Here is a 22,840-nt window from a genome sequence, read left to right as displayed (position 1 = left end):
TTGAACTGGGAGTGGTTGAGCACTCTGAAAGTCCATGGGCCTCTCCTGTGGTACTTGTACCAAAACCTAATTCCAAAGATGGTAAAAGGGAAATGAGATTTTGTGTTGATTACAGAGGTCTCAACAAGGTAACCAAAACTGATGCTCACCCTATACCCAGGGCAGATGAGCTAATAGATACACTGGCATCTGCCAAGTATCTAAGCACCTTTGATTTGACTGCAGGGTATTGGCAGATCAAGTTATCAGATGATGCAAAAGCAAAAACTGCATTTTCAACCATTGGAGGCCATTACCAATTCACAATAATGCCTTTTGGATTGAAGAATGCACCTGCCACTTTTCAAAGGTTGGTGAACACAGTCCTGCAAGGACTGGAAGCTTTTAGTGCAGCATATCTAGATGATATAGCTGTCTTTAGCTCCAGCTGGGATGATCACCTGGTCCACCTATGGAAAGTTTTGGAAGCCCTGCAAAAGGCAGGCCTCACTATCAAGGCTTCAAAGTGCCAGATAGGGCAGGGGAAAGTGGTTTATCTGGGACACCTGGTAGGTGGAGAACAGATTGCACCACTTCAGGGGAAAATCCAAACTATTATAGATTGGGTTCCCCCTCCAACTCAGACTCAGGTGAGAGCCTTTTTAGGCCTCACTGGGTATTACAGGAGGTTCATAAAGAACTATGGCTCCATTGCAGCCCCTCTTAATGACCTCACATCTAAGAAAATGCCTAAGAAGGTATTATGGACAGCAAACTGTCAGAAAGCTTTTGAGGAGCTGAAGCAGGCCATGTGCTCTGCACCTGTCCTGAAAAGCCCCTGTTACTCCAAAAAATTAACTGTCCAAACTGATGCATCTGAATTAGGGGTAGGGGCAGTCTTATCACAACTTAATTCTGAGGGTCAGGATCAACCTGTTGCTTTTATCAGCAGGAGGTTGACCCCTAGAGAAAAGCGTTGGTCTGCTATAGAGAGGGAGGCCTTTGCTGTGGTCTGGGCACTGAAGAAGTTGAGGCCATACCTGTTTGGCACTCACTTCATTGTCCAAACAGACCACAAACCTCTACTTTGGCTAAAACAAATGAAAGGTGAAAACCCTAAATTGTTGAGGTGGTCCATATCCCTACAGGGAATGGACTATACAGTGGAACATAGACCTGGGAGTACCCACTCCAATGCAGATGGACTCTCCAGATATTTCCACTTAGACAATGAAGACTCATCAGGGTATGGCTAGTCTTATTGTCCTTAGTTTGGGGGGTGGGGGGGTTGTGTAGGAAAGTACCATCTTGCCTGGCATGTTACCCCCATATTTCACTGTATATATGTTGTTTTAGTTGTATGTGTCACTGGGGCCCTGCCAGCCAGGGCCCCAGTGCTCATAAGTGTGCCCTGTATGTGTTACCTGTGTTATGACTAACTGTCTAACTGAAGCTCTGCTATTCAGAACCTCAGTGGTTATGCTCTCTCATTTCTTTCCAAATTGTCACTAACAGGCTAGTGACCAATTTCACCAATTTACATTGGCATACTGGAACACCCTTATAATTCCCTAGTATATGGTACTGAGGTACCCAGGGTATTGGGGTTCCAGGAGATCCCTATGGGCTGCAGCATTTCTTGTGCCACCCATAGGGAGATCTGACAATTCTTACACAGGCCTGCCAGTGCAGCCTGAGTGAAATAACGTCCACGTTATTTCACAGCCATTTACCACTGCACTTAAGTAACTTATAAGTCACCTATATGTCTAACCTTTACCTGGTAAAGGTTGGGTGCTAAGTTACTTAGTGTGTGGGCACCCTGGCACTAGCCAAGGTGCTCCCACATTGTTCAGGGCAAATTCCCTGGACTTTGTGAGTGCGGGGACACCATTACACGTGTGCACTATACATATGTCATGACATATGTATAGCGTCACAATGGTAACTCCGAACATGGCCATGTAACATGTCTAAGATCATGGAATTGTCACCCCAATGCCATTTTGGCATTGGGGAGACAATTCCATGATCCCCTGAGTCTCTAGCTCAGACCCGGGTACTGCCAAACTACCTTTCCCAGGGTTTCACTGCAGTTGCTGCTGCTGCCAACCCCTCAGACAGGTTTCTGCCCTCCTGGGGTCCAGCCAGGCTTGGCCCAGGAAGGCAGAACAAAGGACTTCCTCAGAGAGAGGGTGTTACACCCTCTCCCTTTGGAAAAAGGTGTCAGTGACCACTCCCCTGACCTGCACCTCCCCTGGGAGGTGCCCAGAGCTCCTCCAGTGTGCTCCAGACCTCTGCCATCTTGGAAACAGAGGTGCTGCTGGCACACTGGACTGCTCTGAATGGCCAGTGCCAGCAGGTGATGTCAGAGACTCCTTCTGATAGGCTCCTTCAGGTGTTGCTAGCCTATCCTCTCTCCTAGGTAGCCAAACCTCCTTTTCTGGCTATTTAGGGTCTCTGATTTGGGGAATTCTTTAGATAATGAATGCAAGAGCTCATCAGAGTTCCTCTGTATCTCTCTCTTCACCTTCTGCCAAGGAATCGACTGCTGACCGCGCTGGAAGTCTGCAAAACTGCAACAAAGTAGCAAAGTCGACTACTGCGACCTTGTAACGCTGATCCTGCCGCCTTCTCGACTGTTTTCCTGGTGGTGCATGCTGTGGGGGTAGTCAGCCTCCTCTCTGCACTAGAAGCTCAGAAGAAATCTCCGTGGGTCGACGGAATCTTCCCCCTGCCACCGCAGGCACCAAAGAACTGCATCACCGGTCCTCTGGGTCTCCTCTCAGCACGACGAGCGAGGTCCCTTGAACTCAGCAACTCTGTCCAAGTGACTCCCACAGTCCAGTGACTCTTCAGTCCAAGTTTGGTGGAGGTAAGTCCTTGCCTCCCCACGCTAGACTGCATTTCTGGGAATCGTGTGTTTTGCAGCTACTCCGGCTCCTGTGCACTCTTCCAGGATTTCCTTTGTGCACAGCCAAGCCTGGGTCCCCGGCACTCTAACCTGCATTGCACGACCTCCTGAGTTGTCCTCCGGCTTCGTGGGACCCTCTTGTGCAACTTCGGGTGAGCTCCAGTTCACTCCACTTTGTAGTGCCTGTTCCGGCACTTCTGCGGGTGCTGCTTGCTTCTGAGTGGGCTCTTTGTCTTGCTGGACGCCCCCTCTGTCTCCTCACACAATTGGTGACATCCTGGCCCCTCCTGGGCCACAGCAGCATCCAAAAACCCTAACCGCGACCTTTGCAGCTAGCAAGGCTTGTTGGCAGTCTTTCTGCATGAAAATACCTCTGCACAACTCTTCACGACATGGGACATCCATTCTCCAAAGGGGAAGTTTCTAGCCCTTGTCGTTCTTGAAGAATCCACAGCTTCTACCATCCAGTGGCAGCTTCTTAGCACCCACAGCTGGCATTTCCTGGGCATCTGCCCACTCCCGACTTGATCGTGACTCTTGGACTTGGTCCCCTTGTTCCACAGGTACTCTCGTCTGGAAATCCATCGTTGTTGCATTGCTGGTGTTGGAGTTTCCTGCAGAATTCCCCTATCACGACTTCTGTGCTCTCTGGGGAACTTCAGTGCACTTTGCACTCACTTTTCAGGGTCTTGGGGTGGGCTATTTTTCTAACCCTCACTGTTTCCTTACAGTCCCAGCGACCCTCTACACGGTCACATAGGTTTGGGGTCCATTCGTGGTTCGCATTCCACTTCTAGAGTATATGGTTTGTGTTGCCCCTATCCCTATGTGCCCCCATTGCATTCTATTGTGACTATACACTGTTTGCACTGTTTTCTATTGCTATTACTGCATATTTTGGTATTGTGTACATATATCTTGTGTATATTTGCTATCCTCATACTGAGGGTACTCAATGAGATACTTTGGCATATTGTCATAAAAATAAAGCACCTTTATTTTTAGTATATCTGTGTATTGTGTTTTCTTATGATATTGTGCAAGTGACACTAGTGGTACTGTAGGAGCTTCACACGTCTCCTAGTTCAGCCTAAGCTGCTCTGCTAAGCTACCTTTTCTATCAGCCTAAGCTGCTAGACACCCCTCTACACTAATAAGGGATAACTGGGCCTGGTGCAAGGTGTAAGTACCTCTTGGTACTCACTACAAGCCAGTCCAGCCTCCTACAATATGTTTATTGCTTTGCTACAGTGAGTGTCCCTTTGAGAGAGTTGACAAAATGGAAACAGTGTTCAATGAAGGTGACTGGGTCCAGGTCAAGCAGAAACAAAAATGGAAAATAGGCACACCGTTTGCTGTTGATCCTCTGAGGATGGTGACGTGCAAGGGACACTTGGTGGCGAAGCATCGTTTCAGAAAGTCAATCACATGGGACTCATCACACTTTATGCACCTGCCTCAAAGTTCGTCAGCTCCTGCAAATATGAATGAGTCAATCCCTGCCTAGCAGTTCAGATTAAGTATCAAAACCTGCGTCGTCAAAACCCAATCAGAGTGCATCTCAACCACTTCATACCACTAAAACAGGCCAATAGTGTGAGTGTCTTGACAACTTATAGAAGAAATGTAAAGTATCAAAACCTGCGTCGTCAAAACCCAATCAGAGTGCATCTCAACCACTTCATACCACTAAAACAGGCCAATAGTGTGAGTGTCTTGACAACTTATAGAAGAAATGTAATGTAAATGTTGCTTATACTTTTTATTTAAAAAAGAGGGAGCTGTTATGTCGTGAGACTATATGCACTAGGACATTTGTGATTCTAGGCGGACTCAGAAGAGGAATTACATACCTTGCTGGTAGGTGTTAAGGTGTTGTTATTAACGAATATGATGTAATCAGAGTGCAGTGTGTGATCTTATGCTGAAGAATAAAGACATCTGTTACAGAACTCCAAGTGTGACGTGTTGCTTTGCATGCTCTCAAGCTGGGTAGGATGCTACAATGAACAGTAAACAAAGGCAGTGGCTTGCCTCCTGCCAAGCTCAGTGGGGCTCCTAGAGCACTTTTGTCAAAGGCAGAAGCCTAGAGACACATGGTGACATTGGGGGCTGCTATCACTCCCTCTGACACACCTGGGTTTCTCCTGACCTATTACCATAGTTGAGGTCTAAGAAAGGGATGGGACAGTTAGGGCTGAATATTGACCTTTTATTCGCAATTCACATCAATTAATTGCATAGACCTGACAAAAAATGCTAATTGTCAATAGCAGGAGCATAAAAATGTACATCTCATCAGTAACACTTTTAGATAATCTTCCCTTTTGCCTAACTTCACTTTGCATTCTGGGACTTGTAGTTTGGCCTTTTTCATTCTAAATTGGGTTTAAAGTCCTGGTATATATCCGTTATTGCAATAATGTATTGAATTACCAGTAAAGCACAACTTCAGATTGCATTACAGCTCTTGGCAATTTGGATTTGTTTATATTTTGTGTAAGAGGCTAAACTGGGCTCCCTATTCACATTCAGCATTTCTTCTTATCACAGTCTGCCTCAAAAGAGAAGTAGCATGCAGTTAAGGAAATTCATGCCATACATTAAATTAGGTTGATATGACCATTTTTGCTCAGCTCGTGCTTTGGTTCTTAGAGCCAATCTGGACCCCTAGGTCAGCTCACCTCGAGTCCTCTGGTTTGCCCACCTCTACATAAAAAAAGGAACTTTAGCCTAATGGCAGTTTCAGAAGCTTGATGGACATTTCTTTAAATTTTATATGGTGCACTTCATGTTTACAAGGCTTGCACACCACTACCTAAAACAGGAACTTTAATTTAATGGAAGCTTTCAAGAAGCTTCAGGGACCTTTCTTTAACTAAAGTTGTAAATGACGCAGTATCTGTTTATATTTCACATTTTAATGCTTCATCTTGCATTCTCTAAAAGTATTTGTTTCCAAAATATGCATTTCTGTATTAGTTCATCAGCATGTGACTGTTACATAGTGCATTTTGTAAACTGAGTTGCCTTCAGATATCTGAGTAATTTTGGGTTGCAGGTTGGTGTTCATGGAATGGCAACTGTGAGAACGGTGGAGCTGACGCTGAAAGAAGTGCAAATTTAACATATTACCTGTCTGTTAGTCATAAAGGTTGTCAGATTTCATACACATTCAGAATTCTGTCAAGTGTACAAAGCATTGGTAACATATGTGCTAATTCCAACAGATTTTATGGGAAAATGTTAGAAGAAGGTACACAGCTGTAAAAGAAACCGAGAGTTCCAAGGAAAAAGATCATTGAAATTTGTGGGTTCTGTTTTTAGGGGGGTATTGAAATAAGGGAGATGAATGGAGGTAGGTGCAAAGTGAGACAGATAAAGGTACTTGAGAGGAAAGAGAACACGTGAAATTTGCAGACAGAAAGTTGCGGGGAGAAAAGGGTATTGAATATCTGAGAAAGATAGCTGCAGGTGTGGCTGCTGGCAGGAAGGCCTGGTGGGGCAGCGCTCGGAGTAGGGGACAAAAACAATAATAAAATAGAACACTTACCTGCTGTGCCGTACCACCTTGCCTCTGCTGCTCCTGACGCCTCTGTGCTTCTGCCTTCCTCCCCTCCCTACACAATCCAGATGCTTCTTTCAAGGTGTTATACAGCATAACAGAAGTACCGGGATTTGCTTAAGTAGGCTGAAATGCTGCTCAGGGAGGGATTGGGAGTCTGCACTTGGTCTCTACCTGGCTGTGAAACACAGCTGGGTGGAGAGTTCAAAGTGTGCATGTCAGTTTGGCTGGCTTCGGACCTCCCCGCCTTGCATAAGCAAAAAAATAAACTGATAATAAAAATGTCTTTATTATCATTTTATTTTTCTGCTTCCTCCTTTCAGCAGGGGGGTGGTGCTTCTCTGCCATAGTGGAGGTGCCACCCCTGGATAGCTGGCAGAGTATAGTGGTCTGAAAACACTCTCAGGACCACTACCGCTTTCACAGAACTCAATAATGTTTAAATTTTGTCTCAGGTTTCCAGAACTAAAACATGTTTTATTCTGTCAACAACAAAATCATTGTTATTCATTTTATAGACACTGCTAAAAACATTGGTCAATACTTTATAGGTCTTCTTGTTTTAAACGTATGCCCACTGTTGTGTTATATGTCTGGGTGCAATAAGAATAACAGAGCAGCACCCCAATTATAGTGCGGTGGTACAAAGTGTGAAACACAAGATTTTAGTTTTCATGTTTTTAAGTCACACCCATAATTACATAGGCCTTGCCTCTCGGAAAGGATTCCTAGATAGGATTATTTGAATATGTTCCTTTAGAGACCTTTTTCATTTTACATAAAGCACTAGTCATGGGCAATTTGGACCCTATTTCCACATTAATGGAGGAATTTTCTACTCACCCATACGTTTACTTTATGTATTCAGCATTCACTAACATTACAGTTAAAGAAAGGGTCACAAAAGTGGAGCCTGTAGGCACTAATTGGTTCTGGGCCAAAATGATGCAAATTGTTGTAGTTGCCAGGAAGTATTTTGCTGCATTGGTTTTGTGTTGACTTAAGTGTCATGTTGTCTATCCTTATTTAAAATAATAAGAATTTGCAATGTATATCCTAAGGTTCCTTCAAAGCTTTTTTTTTTATAACCAACTTTATTAGTTTTGAATAACAACGTAAAAAACAATAGGTCACATACTCACTACAGTGGGTAAGTTATAAACTATGGGAGTTGTGGAATCCTTGTAGAAAAAAGGATGTGCTCTCATCTGCTTAGTTCAGTAAATATATATTGGTCACCATGTTTGGCAATGGGTATACTTTTGGGCGAATAGAAAAACTGCTGGAAGATTACCAGCCGGCTGACATGCCGGTTGTTAGTGGTGGTTGGATGTGAGAGGGAAATTTGTTGGCCACAGACCAATAAAGTTGTGTTGCTCCATTCTCTGAACCTTGCACCTGTGACTAGTTCTACTAAGTAGTTAATGAATGATAGGAGCCAAACCTTGCTTACTGTAATGGATGCAGGCGTCCTGTGAATGGGAAAGCATGAGGTGATATCCTAATTCAAATGACCAATTACTTATGTACTTCATGTTTGTTGTTTGCAATCACAATCCCCATCTTGAACATTTGCCCTTGTGTTACCTTTTTTCCATAGTTGAGAGATTGTAAAGTGACATCGCATCAGTGTCTTTTTCACAAGTGGAATGAGAAAACATATGAGATAAAAACTCATGCATGTTTTTCAACCGGCATATGTCATGAAGGTGACTTTCAGCCAATACTGGTTTTAATCCCATAGTGCCAAACATGCTGGTACTTGAACACACTGGTTTGAAAGTCACCTTTATGATTTCAGACAAGTTGACATCTGTACTGAAGGTAGCAAGTTTATCTTAAAAGCAAAATTGTTTGGCTTTGTTTGAGACTATTGTGTGCTTCAATTGAATCAGTGGTCAGAAGACCGGAAAATCAGGCTCAGCCCTAGCCCAAAATAGGTCAGAAAAATATGGGCCCATGTCAGAATTTTCACATAAGCACTGACAAGGTAAATTAGTTTCATTTAACATCAATATACTTACATTTACCTTATTTGTATATTGATAGAAATTAGTTCTCTAGTTTGCACCCTGTCCAAGTGGGCACCCTCACTCTAGTCAGGGGAAGGGAGTGACACAGCGAAGATAACACCTGCTCACCCCCTTGGTAGATTGATACAAGCAGTCAGGCTTATCTCAGAGGCAATGTGTAAGGTATTTGTGAACACACAGTAACACAGCGAAAAAACCACAAAAGTACTCCACACCAGTTTTAGAAAAATAGCCAATATTTATCTGAGGTAAACAAGACCAGAACAACAAAAAACCCAACATATACAAAGCAACAATGCACATTTTTAAAGATTAAATGTCAGTAAAGGGCTCAGAAACACAATAACTCAAACTGGGGCTATCACAACATCTTGACGGAGCCATTCCCAACAGTCTGACGCCACTCGCGACAGAGTGTGGGCCGGTCACTGAGTCGCACAGACCCCTGTTACAGTACCCTTGGAAAGCAAGAAAACAAAGACGTTGCACGGAGTCTAGGAGGTGAGGCGTCGCTGGAGCCTTATTACTACAAGAAAGTGAGGCATTGGTTCCTTACTGCTAGGCAGAGGTGAGGCACTGGTTCCTTACTGTTTCAGGGGAGATGATGCTGCATCAGTGGCAAGGCGTTGGTGCCTTACAATCAGGCAGGGTCAATGAATCCAGCACGACAAGACACGTTGCATCGAGTTTGTGGTGTCGGGATCACACCACAGGGCCACAGGTACTGCAGCGAAGTCAGAGTCGGTGTCCTGGACTTTGGGGACATGGCACTCATGCTGTGGTGGGACTTTAGAGGTGCTGCAGCAGAGTCGGGCTAGTGGCATCGGTCACGGTCATTGCACTCCGCAGGGACCACAGCTCCAGTGTAGGCAGCAGAGCAGAGTAGGACAGTGGCCCCAGTTCTGAAGTCACTCTGGAGTCGTCGTAATGGTTTCTTCTGGGATACACCAGAACTCGCTCCCAAGTGCCCAGGAACTGCATTTGGCGTGACTTTGTGATGCAGAACCCACAGCAAGATAGCCCATGTGCTGGCTGATGAAGTCTTTTATGTCCCTGACACTTCACACAGGAGGCAAGCTCAGGCCAAGCCCTTGGAGAACCTTTGGAAGTAAGATGTATAAATCAAAGTCCAGTCCTTTAACTCGCAGGACAGAAGCAGCAACCAGCAGGCAACCCCAGCAAAGCAACAGGCAGAGTGGCAGTTCCTCCTACAGCATCTAGCTCTTCCTTCTTGCAGAATGTCCTGGGTCCAGAAGGATTCAAACTTTGAGTGGTCAGAGGTCCATTATTTATATCCGTTTCTACCTTTGAAGTAGGCAAACAAAAAAAAAAAGTATTTGTAGTGCACAAGACCCTGCCCTCCCTGCCTTGGCCCTAGACACACTCCAGGGGGTTGGAGACTGCCTTGTGTAAGAAAAGGCACAGCCCTATTCAGGTGCAAGTGTCTTCTCTACCCACCACTCTAGCCTATGAAGACCCATCAGGATATGCAGGACACACCTCAGCTTCCTTTGTGTGACTGTCTAGAGTGAATTCACAAACTGCCCAACTGTCATTCTGATCCAGATGTGTACCCCACAGTCAGGCAGAGGCACATATTGGTTAAGTAAGAAAATGGCCACTTTCTAAAAGTGACATTTTCAAACTTACAATTTAAAAACCAACTTCACCAAAAGATGTATTTTTAAATTGTGAGTTCAGAGACCCCAAACTCCACATCTCTATCTGCTTCCAATGGGAAATTACACTTCAAGGCAAGACCCATGTTACCCTATGGGAGAGATAGGCCTTTCAATAGTGAAAAACGAATTTAGCAGTATTTCACTACCAGTACTTATAAAACACACCAGTACATGTCCTACCTTTTAAATACACCGCACCATGCCAAAGGGGCTGCCTTGGGCCTAACTTAGGGGTGTCTTACATATAGTAAAAGAAAAGGTTTGGGCCTGGCAAGTGGGTGCACTTGCCAGGTTGAACTGGCGGTTCAAAACTGCACACAGAGACACACAGTTCCACCAGGCATGAGACATGTTTACAGGACCACACGTGTGGGTGGCACAATCAATGCTGCAGCCCCACTAGTAGCAATTAATTCACAGGTCCTGGGTACACATAGTGCACTTTACTAGGGACCTACTAGTACATTAAATATGCCAATCATGGAGAAACCGATCACCAATACAGCTTGGACAGAGAGCACTTGCACTTTGGCACTGGTCAGCAGTGGTAAAGTGCCCAGAGTCCTAAAGCCAACAAACACAAAATTCAGCACACAGTCAAAAACAGGTCAGAGGAAAAACGTTTGGGGATACCTCCACACAAAGGGCCATTTCCAAAATATACCCTGAACATTTGTCATCAATTTGACAGTCTTGAAGCTCTGGTAGATTACACTCTCCTAATAAAACAATCAGGATGCAACCATCTAGGTCATTTTACACCTCTTGCTCATTGTTAGGTTTCTGCCATAGTTGAGCACATTGTACATGGTGCTGATGTCACCATTTTGCAATAACATTAAAACCTTTGTTTAAAAGTGACTAATATATATTGAGAAATGTAATCAGAATGAACCATGTTGGATTAATTTTTATACAAAGTCTTTGGAATAAACACCACTAATTTTATAAGCTCTCGCACTTTGCTCGCTTGCCTACTGAGCAGCAAATCGGGTCCAGTGGCTGAGTTCAGTGAGGAAAATGATACTAACTGATCTAACTCGGGCATTCAAATTGCCAACAATGTCTGTACCTTTACACATTCGTTAGTAGCTTTCATTCGGAGACTTAGTAGACTGTTAAATACTGACATCGTGTGCATTTCTGGAACATGATGTAGGATAATTTTCTAGTGGGTAATGGTTAGGTGCAAAAAACGATTGTGTGTTTATCCCTAGGAAATATTCAGCAGTTCCTAAATGAATAGACTATCATGTAATTTCTATACCGAACTTTAAATTAAAAGTATAGCCATGTGCCCACTGAGTAGGTTCTCACAAGCGCGGAAACGTACTCGTGTCCCCATTAAGATGGTTCTGTTTACGTAATTAAATAGCAAATATAATTGGAAATTTAAACCTGGATCCTGTATATTTATTGTGTTCATAACATTATTCTGTTACTGATATATTAAAAAAGAACTGTGCGGTGTGGCGTGTGTGTCTTTTCACATTTATGTCAAGGAGCACTGTTTCCTTTATGAGTAAAACAAATTTAGTTCAGGTCTGTACTATAAATTTGCATTGTGTAATATGTGTTGTATTTTAATAGTTGCTATAGTTTCCCATGCACTGTATAAAAGGGTGGAGGCACTTTTCTTCTAGGTCACTCAAGGCATTTACCCAGGATGGTAAATAGGAAATGGGCTCTTTACCACACAGGATTATCAAAATTCAAAGTCAACTTGGTGTGTGTGCATATCCGTAACTCCTGGGGAGTACCATTGTGTGGGATAATGTGACAAAACACTAGCTTTAAGGAATAAGTAAAGTGAAAGCATTACCTTCACCACATATAGTGGTGTTGCTTCTGAAGATACAATGCTCTTCCATGATGAAGTGACCACTCAGTAGGATGTCTTGCCTCTTCTCCTCTCTGCCGACCCTGTGCACATTAACACATAAATGCTTACAAAATGAAAGGCACAGCAACATCAATAGTCCAGCGATGTTGTATACCTTTTTAGTGACATTCAAATTTGGCCAGAAAAAAAATATTTAGAAAAGAGCTGCCTCTGCTTAGCGAAATGGTTCCAAACACCGTGGAACAATAAGATATCCTGGATGAATCAGATACCAAGTCCAGGTTTAACACTCACAGCAATGTGGCACGAGGACTCTAATGAAGATATATATCTGGATACAGGACCTTTTCAAGTATGCTAGAAATCCTAAGTCAGTGAGATAACTTTGCCACAGAGTGAAGTATCAGATCCAGTGTATAAAGGTGGTTGCATTTGCGAATTTGTCTGGCCACAGAGTAACTTTTTTGGTCTCATGTTCTGCCTATTATGAAACATTACTCACCTGGTAACCCCATCTTTAATATAATACAGAAGGCACTCGGACATCAGCGGGTCTTCATTGAGATTGACCAGATGAGGAGTCTGTTTGAGAGAGCAAAAGATAAATTTATTAAGGTGAACTTTATGATGAATCCCACTGTCCTCTACTTACAAAGAAGCCTGCCCTCTATAAATTACAGATGCGCACAGCTGTTTGTCCTACTGGGGCTGACCTGTCAAGGAACTGATAAAATACGTTTTATATCTGTAGCTTTACAGATGTGTCAGAGTTCTGGCGAGAGGAAGTTATCTCAGATGAGCTTTGAGAGTTTAGACATAGAGCACTGCTACAGGGAAGCTTGCCCTCATGGAAGTCTTACAATACTCTCCATGCACAGTGAGAGCAAAGTTCCACTGCTATCATTCTGTGATAATAACAGTGAAATCACGTGCCTTGAGAATACAGCTTAACTACAGACAGGACAAAGATGGAGCCCTGTAGCAGTGAAGGGGTGGTGCTGGGAGTTAGCTCATGCTTTTGGAGTGCTAAAGTACTGGCAAGACAGAGATCGGAAAACCACACTCTAAGAGTACAACAGTACTGACAGGTTGACCTTAAGAAGAAACTCACACCACGGCCCTTGAATACTCACATGAAACCTCAGGAGAAACCTCACTATGTGGGAACATTAACAATGAGAACACACTGAAGACGCTTTTATTACTCGAGTTCTATATCACTAATAGGGCAGTTCTGGGAGGAAGTTCACACTGCTGGAGTCCTATAGCACTGATACAGTAGGCCTACGATTATGGGAGTCCAATAGTCAGGTTTACCTGTTGGTTCCAAATGGGAAGGTTCCAGTTTTTACCAAATCTGAGGTTTTACTTAATCTCCTTCTTGCTGGAAGATGTAGGCTTTGTTCACCTCAAACTAAATTCATGTAACCCCATACCTATATAACAATGCATTGTTAACAACAAGCCAAGGACTGGAAACCCAATGTTTTGCATCTAGAGACATCTGGCAGTCCTACCTACAGTACTTACATGGCAATCACACAGAAGACATTTAACACAGCTGGATTATAGCACTGACGAGGTACTTTTAAAAGGAAGCTCAAACTGTTGGTCCCCCAAAACTGATAAAGGGCTGCTAGCAAGATGTTCATATATCTGAACCCAAAAGGCTGAAGAATAATGATAGCAATAAGCTCTCACTGCTGGAGTCCGAGATAAGATACAGCTAGGTGGAAGCTCACACTGATGGTGGCCAACTGCTCTAACAGAGCACTAACAGGAGGAAGGGTATGGTACCAGAGTCCTTATGAACGGCCGTATGTTTGAATATCGTCTTCTGGAATATTGTGCTGCAAGAATATCACAGCAAGAACACGGACAGCCAAAATATTATGGAGTTAAGTGTCTACTGTTAAATACAGATTTGCTCTTCTTAACTCCATATCTACATACCTTAAAGGTATATATTTTGTCAAGGTACATATATGTGGAGTAAAGTATTGTAAACCTATAGTTACCTATATGTACATACCATGTCGATATTTTTGTAGACAATCCTTTTGCCACATTATTCTTATAGCACAATATCTAAAACTCATTGTTCTGGCACCATGCTTCAGGCACATGCGTGACTGGTATAAGAATGCTTACACTGCTGTAGTAATAGAGTCTAACAGGAAACAGATGGATTTCAGCACTTTTTGGGTATGTGCAGTGATGTTGCTAGGGGAATCAATGGCAGTGGTTAAGACCAAGATCATGCAGCAACAGCAGCTACTCTGAAGATCTTTCAAATTAAAAACCTTTGCAAGAGTCAATAGATTCCCTGGTAGGAAATGGAACACAACCACCGTGTAAAAGGGGACCCAAGTAACCTCTTCTCCCCCCATCACTTTGAAATAGCTTAACTGGCCAGTGTTTAGAGTAAGCTGTGACCCAAATCACCATTTCTGATATCTGTTTCCTAGTCCACAGGTCGGTGCGCAGACAAAACAATGGTAAAATGGTTGTGGCTCTGCCCATACAAAGTCCATGCTTGATCCAAAGTCACTCACAGAGGTGCAAGAATAACGGAAGATGCAAGGAAAGAGAAGAAAGTTATCACTGCTCTGCAGCCTGCACCAGAGGGACAGGAACCAATGGGAGAGTGAGTACAAAGCCACTGATGTATAACAAGTCAGCAATGAAGCTATGGGGCCTACTCAGGTGTATATGTAAGCGTAACACAAAGGATGTGAAACTCTAACAAGATTTCATATACTGTATGTACTGGGAAGTAATGTGGAAATTAAAAACTCAGTTGAAGATATTGAAATCAGTGTGCAAAATGTATAGACACACTGAAATGAATGCAGAGCACAGTATATTATTGGACATTCAAGTTCTTGTTCCTCTGGTGCAGAAAATAGTAGTTTTCACATACATACACAATGCAATCCTCTCCAAAGGGGATAAAATTGAGATCAGTATCACTCAGATCACACCCTTAACCAACCTCCTTGGGGGAGTAGACACCAACTGTTTGGTGGAAGACCACCCTGGGTTTAACGAGTAGCTGCTGAAAAACCATAAAAGGAAAATGTTGAAAGAAATTTAAAATAGAGCAAGGAGACATTCAAGCAACACTTGTTGGCAAGGAAGGCATGTATGATGAGGGAAGAGGAAGAAAGGGAGCTGCAGCATGGAATACATATATGGAATTAAAGACATAAGGGAAATGGAGAAGGGAAGTGTGGACTTATAAGAAATGCAATCAAAAGGAGAGAGAATAAGGAATATCGACCTGAAAGTGAGGCATCACGAGGGATGAATAGGACAGAGGTGATAATGATATCCTTGATAAATCGATCTAGCAGCTTGTGTGGGGCCAGACCCAAACCTACACATGAAATGTCCAAGGGGTAGTTCTGTAACCTGGTAAAATGATTAATAATAATAAAAAACTTGCCAAATTTTATAAGGTGAGATCACTTCCAAAGAAGCACCCATGCATTTGCCATGTTACAGGCACTCACAATCTAGACAATTGGGAAGATAATTGTACAAGTGCAGGTGACAATTGTTTGATCTAAAGTGACAAAAGTTAGAAAGGGGAGGGCAAGCCAAGCTTAGTAGGAGTTTAGCACAAAGTAGAAGGGAGACTACAGAGAAACAGTAAACAAATTAAAAGAACTCTACCAAAAATACTTCCGAATAGCTTTTTTGCTTTTCAATGTTAGAAATGAGACAGAGACACTGTGTGTTGAAATTGGGGTCTCTGGTTGGCAGTCAGTTTGCATTCTGTCCAAGCAGGGACGCTCTCTCTAGTCAGTGTAAGGGAGATACATACAAACCTGCTCACTCCCTTGGTAGCGTGGCACAAGCATTCAGGTTTAACTTAGATGCAATGTGTAAAATATTTGTACAATCACACACAGTAATACAGTGAAAACACCACAAAGGAACTCAACAGTTTAGAAAAATAGCCAATATATTTCTGAGTAAAACAAGACCTGAATGACAAAAATCCAAAACACAAGCAAAGTTATGAATTTTCAAATATTAAACTTCATGATAGGGCTTAGAAACACAAATGCTTCAATTTGGTGTCATCAGAGCGACTTGACGGAGTCATTCCCAACAAACTGATGCCAATGGTGCCGGTCACGGAGTCGCATGGACCCCCAGGTACAGTGCAAAATGAAAATGAGGAAACAAGCCTGTGCACCGAGTCGGGGTTGAGGCATTACTGGATCCTGTGTGGCCTTAGTTCAGTTTCTGCTGAGCTGAGGAGTGGAGGCATTGCTGCAAACAGTTGGGTCCTTGCTGCTGCAGAGTGGAGATGAGGCGGCATTGGTGCAAAGCATCAGTTTCTTACACTCCGGTGGGTTCGATGTCTGGCGGTGAAGACGTGGGGGGGGGGGGAGTTCAGCCTCATAGGGTCGCGGTCACGCCACGAGGATGCAGGTGTCAATCGGGGTCGTCACACTCCAGCGGGCACCAGGGCTTCAGTTACAGCCCACGCCGCGGGATCCGGCAGCGACATCAGTCTGGAGTCGCCTGAAATCGGTGCATTTGGTTTTTCACCAGCTTTCACTCCCAAGGGCCAGGACCCGGAGTAGGCACCACATGGCAACTTATAGTCCACAGCAAGTGACTCCAGAGGCTGGTAGGTGAAGTCTTTGCTGTCCCTGAGACTTCTTAACAGGAGGCAAGCTCAGTCCAAGCCCTTGGAAAAACTTCACAAGCAGGATACAGAGCAAAGTCCATCCTTTGCCCTCTCTAAGGCAGAAGCAGAAACTGCAGGCCAACCCAGCAAAGCACACACAGCAGACAGGTAATACTCCTCCTCTAGCTCTTCAGCTCTTATGCTTGGCAGAGGTTCCTCTTGATCCAGACTTGTTCTAAAGGTTTGGGGTTTTAGGTCCACTACTTATACTTTCTGCCTTTGAAGTAGGCAAACTTAAAAGGAAAGTCTCTGTTGTTCACAAGATCCTGCCTTGCTCAGGCCTGGCCCAGACACACACCAGGGAGATGGAGACTGCATTGTGTGAGGACGGGCACAACCCTTTCAGTTGTGTCAGCCTCTTCCTTGCCACTCTAGCCCAGGAGACTCATCAGGATATACAGACTACGCCCCAGCTCCCTTTGTGAAACTGTCTAGAGGGAATTCACAACAGTCCAACTGTCAGTCTGACCCAGACATGGAATACACAAGCAGGCAGAGGCACAGAATGGTTTAGGCAAGAAAATGCCCACTTTCTAAAAGTGGCATTTTCAAACTGACAATCTAAAAACCAACTTCACCAAAAGATGTATTTTTAAATTGTGAGTTCAGAGACCCCAATCGCGACATCTCTATCTGCTCCCAAAGAAAAACTGCACATAAAAAATATTTAAAGGCAGTCCCCATGTTAACCTATGGGGAAGATAGGCCTTGCAACAGTGAAAAATGAATTTATCAGGATTTCACTGTCAGGACATGTAAAACACATCAGTACATGTCCCACCTTTAACATACACTGCACCCTGTCCCTGGGGCTAACTAGGGCCTACCTTAATGGTCCTTTTCATGTACAAAAAGGGAAGGTTTGGGCCTGGCAAGTGGGTACACTTGCCAGGTCGAATTGGCAGTTTAGAAATGCACACACAGACACTGCTGTGGCAGATCTGAGCCATGTTTGCAGGGCTACTCATGTGGGTGGCACAATCAGTGCTGCGGGCCCACTAGTAGCATTTGATTTACAGTCTCTGGGCACCTCAAATGCACTTTACTAGGGACTTTCTAGTAAATCAGATACGCCAATCATGGAAAAGCCCATTACACACACGGTTGACACAGAAAGCACTTGCACTTTAGCACCGGTCAGAAGTGGTAAAGTGCCCAGAGTATCAAACACCAGGAAAAACAAAGTGCAGCACAAGGTCACAGCATAGGAAGCAGAGGCCAAAAAGGCAGGGGAGACTACGCCAAGGATGCCAGGTCTAACATTGAGGCATAGGTGAATAATGATTTCCCCCAAGTCACATGCAGTTGGATGGTAAAAGAAATGTATGTAATAATACAACTGACTGTAAACCAGGTGCACTTACAATCCACATAACTCAGTCATCAGGAATGAAAGGGTACAAGAAGTATCAGAAGGCTCAACTGAAAAACAGAATGGGTTGAATGCGGAAGAATAAATGCAATAATGGAGTGATGATGTTTAAATTGAAAGGTCAACACGGGAGGGGAGTGCAAGCATAAGAAAGGAAAACTCGAGCATATGATGTGAGCAGTTTAATGTAATATGTGAGAATTTATGCTACAAAGAAGATATATGCTACAACGAAAGGATAAGCATGTATGTATGACGATATCAAGGGTAAGAGCATAGTACAGTTGAGGACTTCAAAGGGTACACTGCACATCAGCCTCTGAAAAGACTCAGACATTTTGCCTTCCTGCCACCACTAAACCACATGAATGCACCAATGTAAATGATTTGATCAAGTTACAACCTTTTTATAGAGGGCAATTAGAGTGCAACTCCTTGGCATACCTTTTTAGGGGAGAACACTCCCAGTGTGCCTCCATCTTCTCGCATTGCAACTCCCATTTCAGCCAACAAAGCTTCCCTAAACAGGAAACAAAACAGAGCATCGTCGAATGTGAGGAAGGATTACAGTGAGGGTAAATGTGGGTATGATTTGTTATTATACTAAGGAGTGGGCTCTTTAAATCAAGCAAAAGATCCTTTTTAGAAAACGACAAAAATATGCTCCAGACAATAAGGGGAGTCGGTTCCTGGATTTACTATATGAAGTGAGCCATTTAATCCGGAGGTGTAAAACACCCATCTCCACTCCTCTCTCGTGAATATTTCACCCTTCCTACAGGAATGTTCCTGTGAGCAACAATGAATGGCTGCAGCCTTGTACTGCCCTATTGCCATGCCTCTTCATAGATCTACTTTGCTAATTCGTTGTATTTTATTTTGTTGTACTGTTGTATACGGTAGGAACCAGGACAGCACAACTTTACGTATGCAATTAATAAAGTACAGAGATTACAGAATGGCAAAATATACAGTACACAAAAAAAGTCACAAATGAAGGAAAAGTCATCTAACAAGTTGCCTAATAGGGAAACCCGTTGGGAATGTCTACTTGAAATGTAAGACTTCATTTATATTGTGAATGATAGCATGGTTTGACAGAAATTCTGCTTAGTATTTTTTTATGGGTTCTGGAAAAGCAGGACTTTCTTGAAAGAGACAAAAAAGTGGTTAGTTCCTAAAGGCATTGGATAGAGTCCCTAATTTTGGGAGTAGTTATGGGAAGGTTTGTTTCAGAGTTGAGGAGCTTTTAAAAGGATGGAGATTCAAGCCAGAGAGAGTAAGCACTTCAAAGATGATAGGGCCTAACTGAGATGGCTAGTTTTGCTGTGCCAGCCAGAGTACTGCTCCCCTCTGTAGACGTGGGGTATAAAAGTGTGATGTATTTCCCCCTTGAAATGACATATAGAAGCAGTACTTTGCTCTTTCCCAGAGGCCATCTCCGATACCTAGTGACTATTACATCATTAGGAGTTATTTTTAATTCCTCATCAAGAAATCTGGAACCCTCTGAGGCCTTATGACTCATTACAAGTTTGCTGGATATTGGTGCAGGGATACTGGAGGGCAGCAGTGTGGGGCAAAATAGGGCACTCTAGGCAGGGCAAAATAGAGCTCTTCAAGTCAGGTCACATAAACAATACATTGAGAGAGTCTGAAAAATCTATCTGTGCAGCCTCACAGAGTGATTAGTGGTCCCAGCACAAAATCCCAGCTGACTGCTTTGCAATTCCATCCCAAGTAGTAGGATCCACAGAACATGGCACCTCAGAATCTGCTTTGGGGCAGCAGGATCATATGATGTTTGCTTCCAGTTGCAGCTTACTTGCCTCACCACGTCTTGTCTGTCTGGCGCACAAAGGGATTTTCATCACCAGCATTTAGTTGATCACTGCAACGGTGTCATGCAGACAGGACATTGGAGGGACAACCAATTTAAACCGTTTCCCTTTGCTTTTTTCTGCTTGTCTCATAAGTGCTCTTCTCTTGACTCGACAAGGCCTCAGAAATTGGACAATCTATGCTATTCAGTGCCACAGATTGTCTTCTCCCAACCCACCAAACACTCTATCCAGGTCTTGGATCTCAAACAAGTACTTTGCCTGGCTGGGTTCTTTGATGCACTGACATCAGAGTAACCCGGCATGCAGTTCACAGGCTGCTGGGAACATCATCCATGCCATATGAACACTCAAAGGAAGGTGGGCACCATATTAAGTGCAGCATCTTGGCTGGAGTTGAGCTCAATTTAACAGTCCATGGGTCCCATGCCAGCACGTCCCGTCTCTTGCTGATATATCTCTTGAACCTTTACCTAAATTATGCAACCTCTCATTGTCAATATAACTGCAGGATTTATATGAGAACATGGCAATTGTTCGAATATATTGGGAAGATGCATCCGTCTCCACCTGCTGGCAGCCATGCCAACCCCTTACAATAATCATTGAATAGGTAAATTTACATAGAAGTGCAAAACCCAAAGTTTATGAATTTGAAAAGTTGTTTTGCCCTTATACATCTGGCTATTTGTGTGTGTAAGTCTGTCTTAGCATCACAAAGTTTTTAGGTTTCAGCCTTAATGTTACAAGTATTAATCCAAATGCAAAATTCATTACTGAACCTTAGTCCAAGTGCAGGGCATCCAGGTACTGAACAGAGCTGGAGATTAGAGAATAGGTAGTCCAAAACAAGAGTCATACCATGATTTAGGAGTTTTAGGAAATTCATTTGTTGTCAGCAGATGCCCCAATGAGTGGTGGACAAGACAAACACTATTGTGTCAATCTGTAATTTATCCTTCTAAAAACATAACTAATGCTGCACTCACTTCTCTATAGATATCATAAGTTCCATCCTCACAACTCTATACATATCCCTTTTCAGGATACATAAACCTCATAATTTCTCCCTATAGAATACTGATACCACAGTCAACACACTGTACAGATCCATGATCCAAATCTCACCTCTCCTTGCAGAATAGTCTGCCCACACTCACCTCCCTAGACGAATCACTGATCCTATGTTCACTTTTCACTGATCCCACTCTGGCATCTCTATGCAGATCACTCAGCCTACCCACGGCCAGTGATATTATCCATGGATCCCACCTGCAGCTCTCTACATGTTCCTTGGCCCACCCTTACCACTTCATTTAGATCCATCACCCTAACCTCATCACCCTATCCTTATCAAGCACTTGTCCCTCTCTTACCATCCATAAAAATCCCTCACCTCACCTTCACCACTCCCTCTGAATCACTGCATCCCCATCACCTTTCAATAAAGGCTCCTTGTTTACCCCTATGTGTATCACTAAGCTCACCTCTCCATACGGATTGCTTCGGTTCGCCTTAGCTTTTCTTCCCAGGTCTCATTCAGCTCTGCAATGATCTTCTCTGTTTCCTGTGAAGAAGAAGAATTTGTAAAAGGAGTGAGGGAAACTCCCCTGCTGAACAAGACATATTTAATAGCTCATATTCAGCTCATTTACTATGTGAATTTTTCAGTTCTCATGGGTAACAACAAAAAGAATCAAACGTTTGATGGCAGGGACTATGTAGCAAGGTTGGAATAAGCTTTAATCTGGACTCCCCTTCTCCAACATTGATTGCAGGCTTATTCTTCATGCTACATAGATAAGAACCTCTAGCCTCAGGGCTTACACTTAAATTATTCAGTTCTAACTCCTTAATATTCAATATACTGTGGCCAACCCCCCCAAAGTAATCTGGTGAAACTCTCTGTCCCTTTAGAACAACTCTGAATGTAAAACATGTTGCCGCACTGAAAGCTAAGTTCGCGTACTCATGCAAATCTAATCAAATTCTGTGCCATAAGCAGAGAGATATCTGCATTTGTGTTACAATACTTTGAATAACCAAGCCCTGTTGATGGAATAGTCGTAACAACTGTGGCAATTCCCTGAATCTTGTTGCACTAAAAGTAAAAGTTTCCTGAATCCTCTGCCAGCCCACTGAGTAAATGATACACAGATTCAGCAACTGCTGGAAGATTACAAACTGCATTTTTATACTGATTACTTGGCCTACCCTCCCTTATCTACAGGGCTTGTCACTGTTATCCTCAGGTTCTCTTCCAGATCTCTTCCCATCGAACCCTCACCAGCATTGCTTCTTGAATCATCCTAGCTGTCCTTGCTATGATGAATCAAGAGATAGGCCAAATCACTGAAGATCAACTGATAATATGTTTTTATGAAAGGGAATGAGCAGTATATGACTGTGTACATCGTAAGTATGGAAGCACATATTCCACGTCTGACTGCACCCTTGGCGGACCAAAATATAGTAGACTAATGGAAACTAAATGGAAGCAAATAGGGATGCCAGCGGACTAAAAGAAACTTCTAAAAAATACAATTTATAAGTTAACAAACAGGATCGTCATAGAAAGAAGCATAATGGAACAATTGTACACCAAGCTAACAATCATTTTTACCCCATGCTGTCTTGCTCCTTGAGTTGTAATGGCAACAGTTTTTAACAATTATTTAATAAATACAGCCATTTACATCTAACTTCCTATCATGCAAGACTGGGGGTTGGAGTGAATGTGTATGGGATTTTATACAACTCACTGCCACCTGAAGGTCTCTGCCAAGTTCGCTAAATTTACTATCAGGGGTACCGTTAGTCATACTGTTTTCCCTCGAGGAGGTTGATGTCAGAGACCCATCATGGTCCCTAAAGAAGCCTTAGAGCACGTATTAACCCTTGTT

The 22,840-nt window shown here is 43.3% G+C and overlaps 1 protein-coding gene across 3 annotated transcripts in view; it reads right to left on the bottom strand.

Moving 5' to 3' along the window:
• KIF1A (kinesin family member 1A) overlaps positions 1 to 22,840 on the bottom strand; it is a 3,950,406-nt gene that overhangs the window by 2,965,397 nt on the left and 962,169 nt on the right. For all 3 annotated transcript variants that reach the window (XM_069213666.1, XM_069213667.1, XM_069213668.1), the window contains exons 16-19: positions 21,425 to 21,504; positions 18,541 to 18,616; positions 12,519 to 12,598; positions 11,996 to 12,096 (exon numbers count right to left, since the gene is read on the bottom strand). In XM_069213666.1, the coding sequence (XP_069069767.1) occupies positions 11,996 to 12,096; positions 12,519 to 12,598; positions 18,541 to 18,616; positions 21,425 to 21,504 (337 nt within the window). The remainder of the gene's footprint in view (positions 1 to 11,995; positions 12,097 to 12,518; positions 12,599 to 18,540; positions 18,617 to 21,424; positions 21,505 to 22,840) is intronic.

The sequence above is a fragment of the Pleurodeles waltl genome, chromosome 11, assembly GCF_031143425.1.
Source record: "Pleurodeles waltl isolate 20211129_DDA chromosome 11, aPleWal1.hap1.20221129, whole genome shotgun sequence".
NCBI classification, from domain to species: domain Eukaryota; kingdom Metazoa; phylum Chordata; class Amphibia; order Caudata; family Salamandridae; genus Pleurodeles; species Pleurodeles waltl.
The sequence above is the reverse complement of the archived record's forward strand: the minus strand, read 5'-3'. Positions and strand labels throughout refer to the sequence as shown.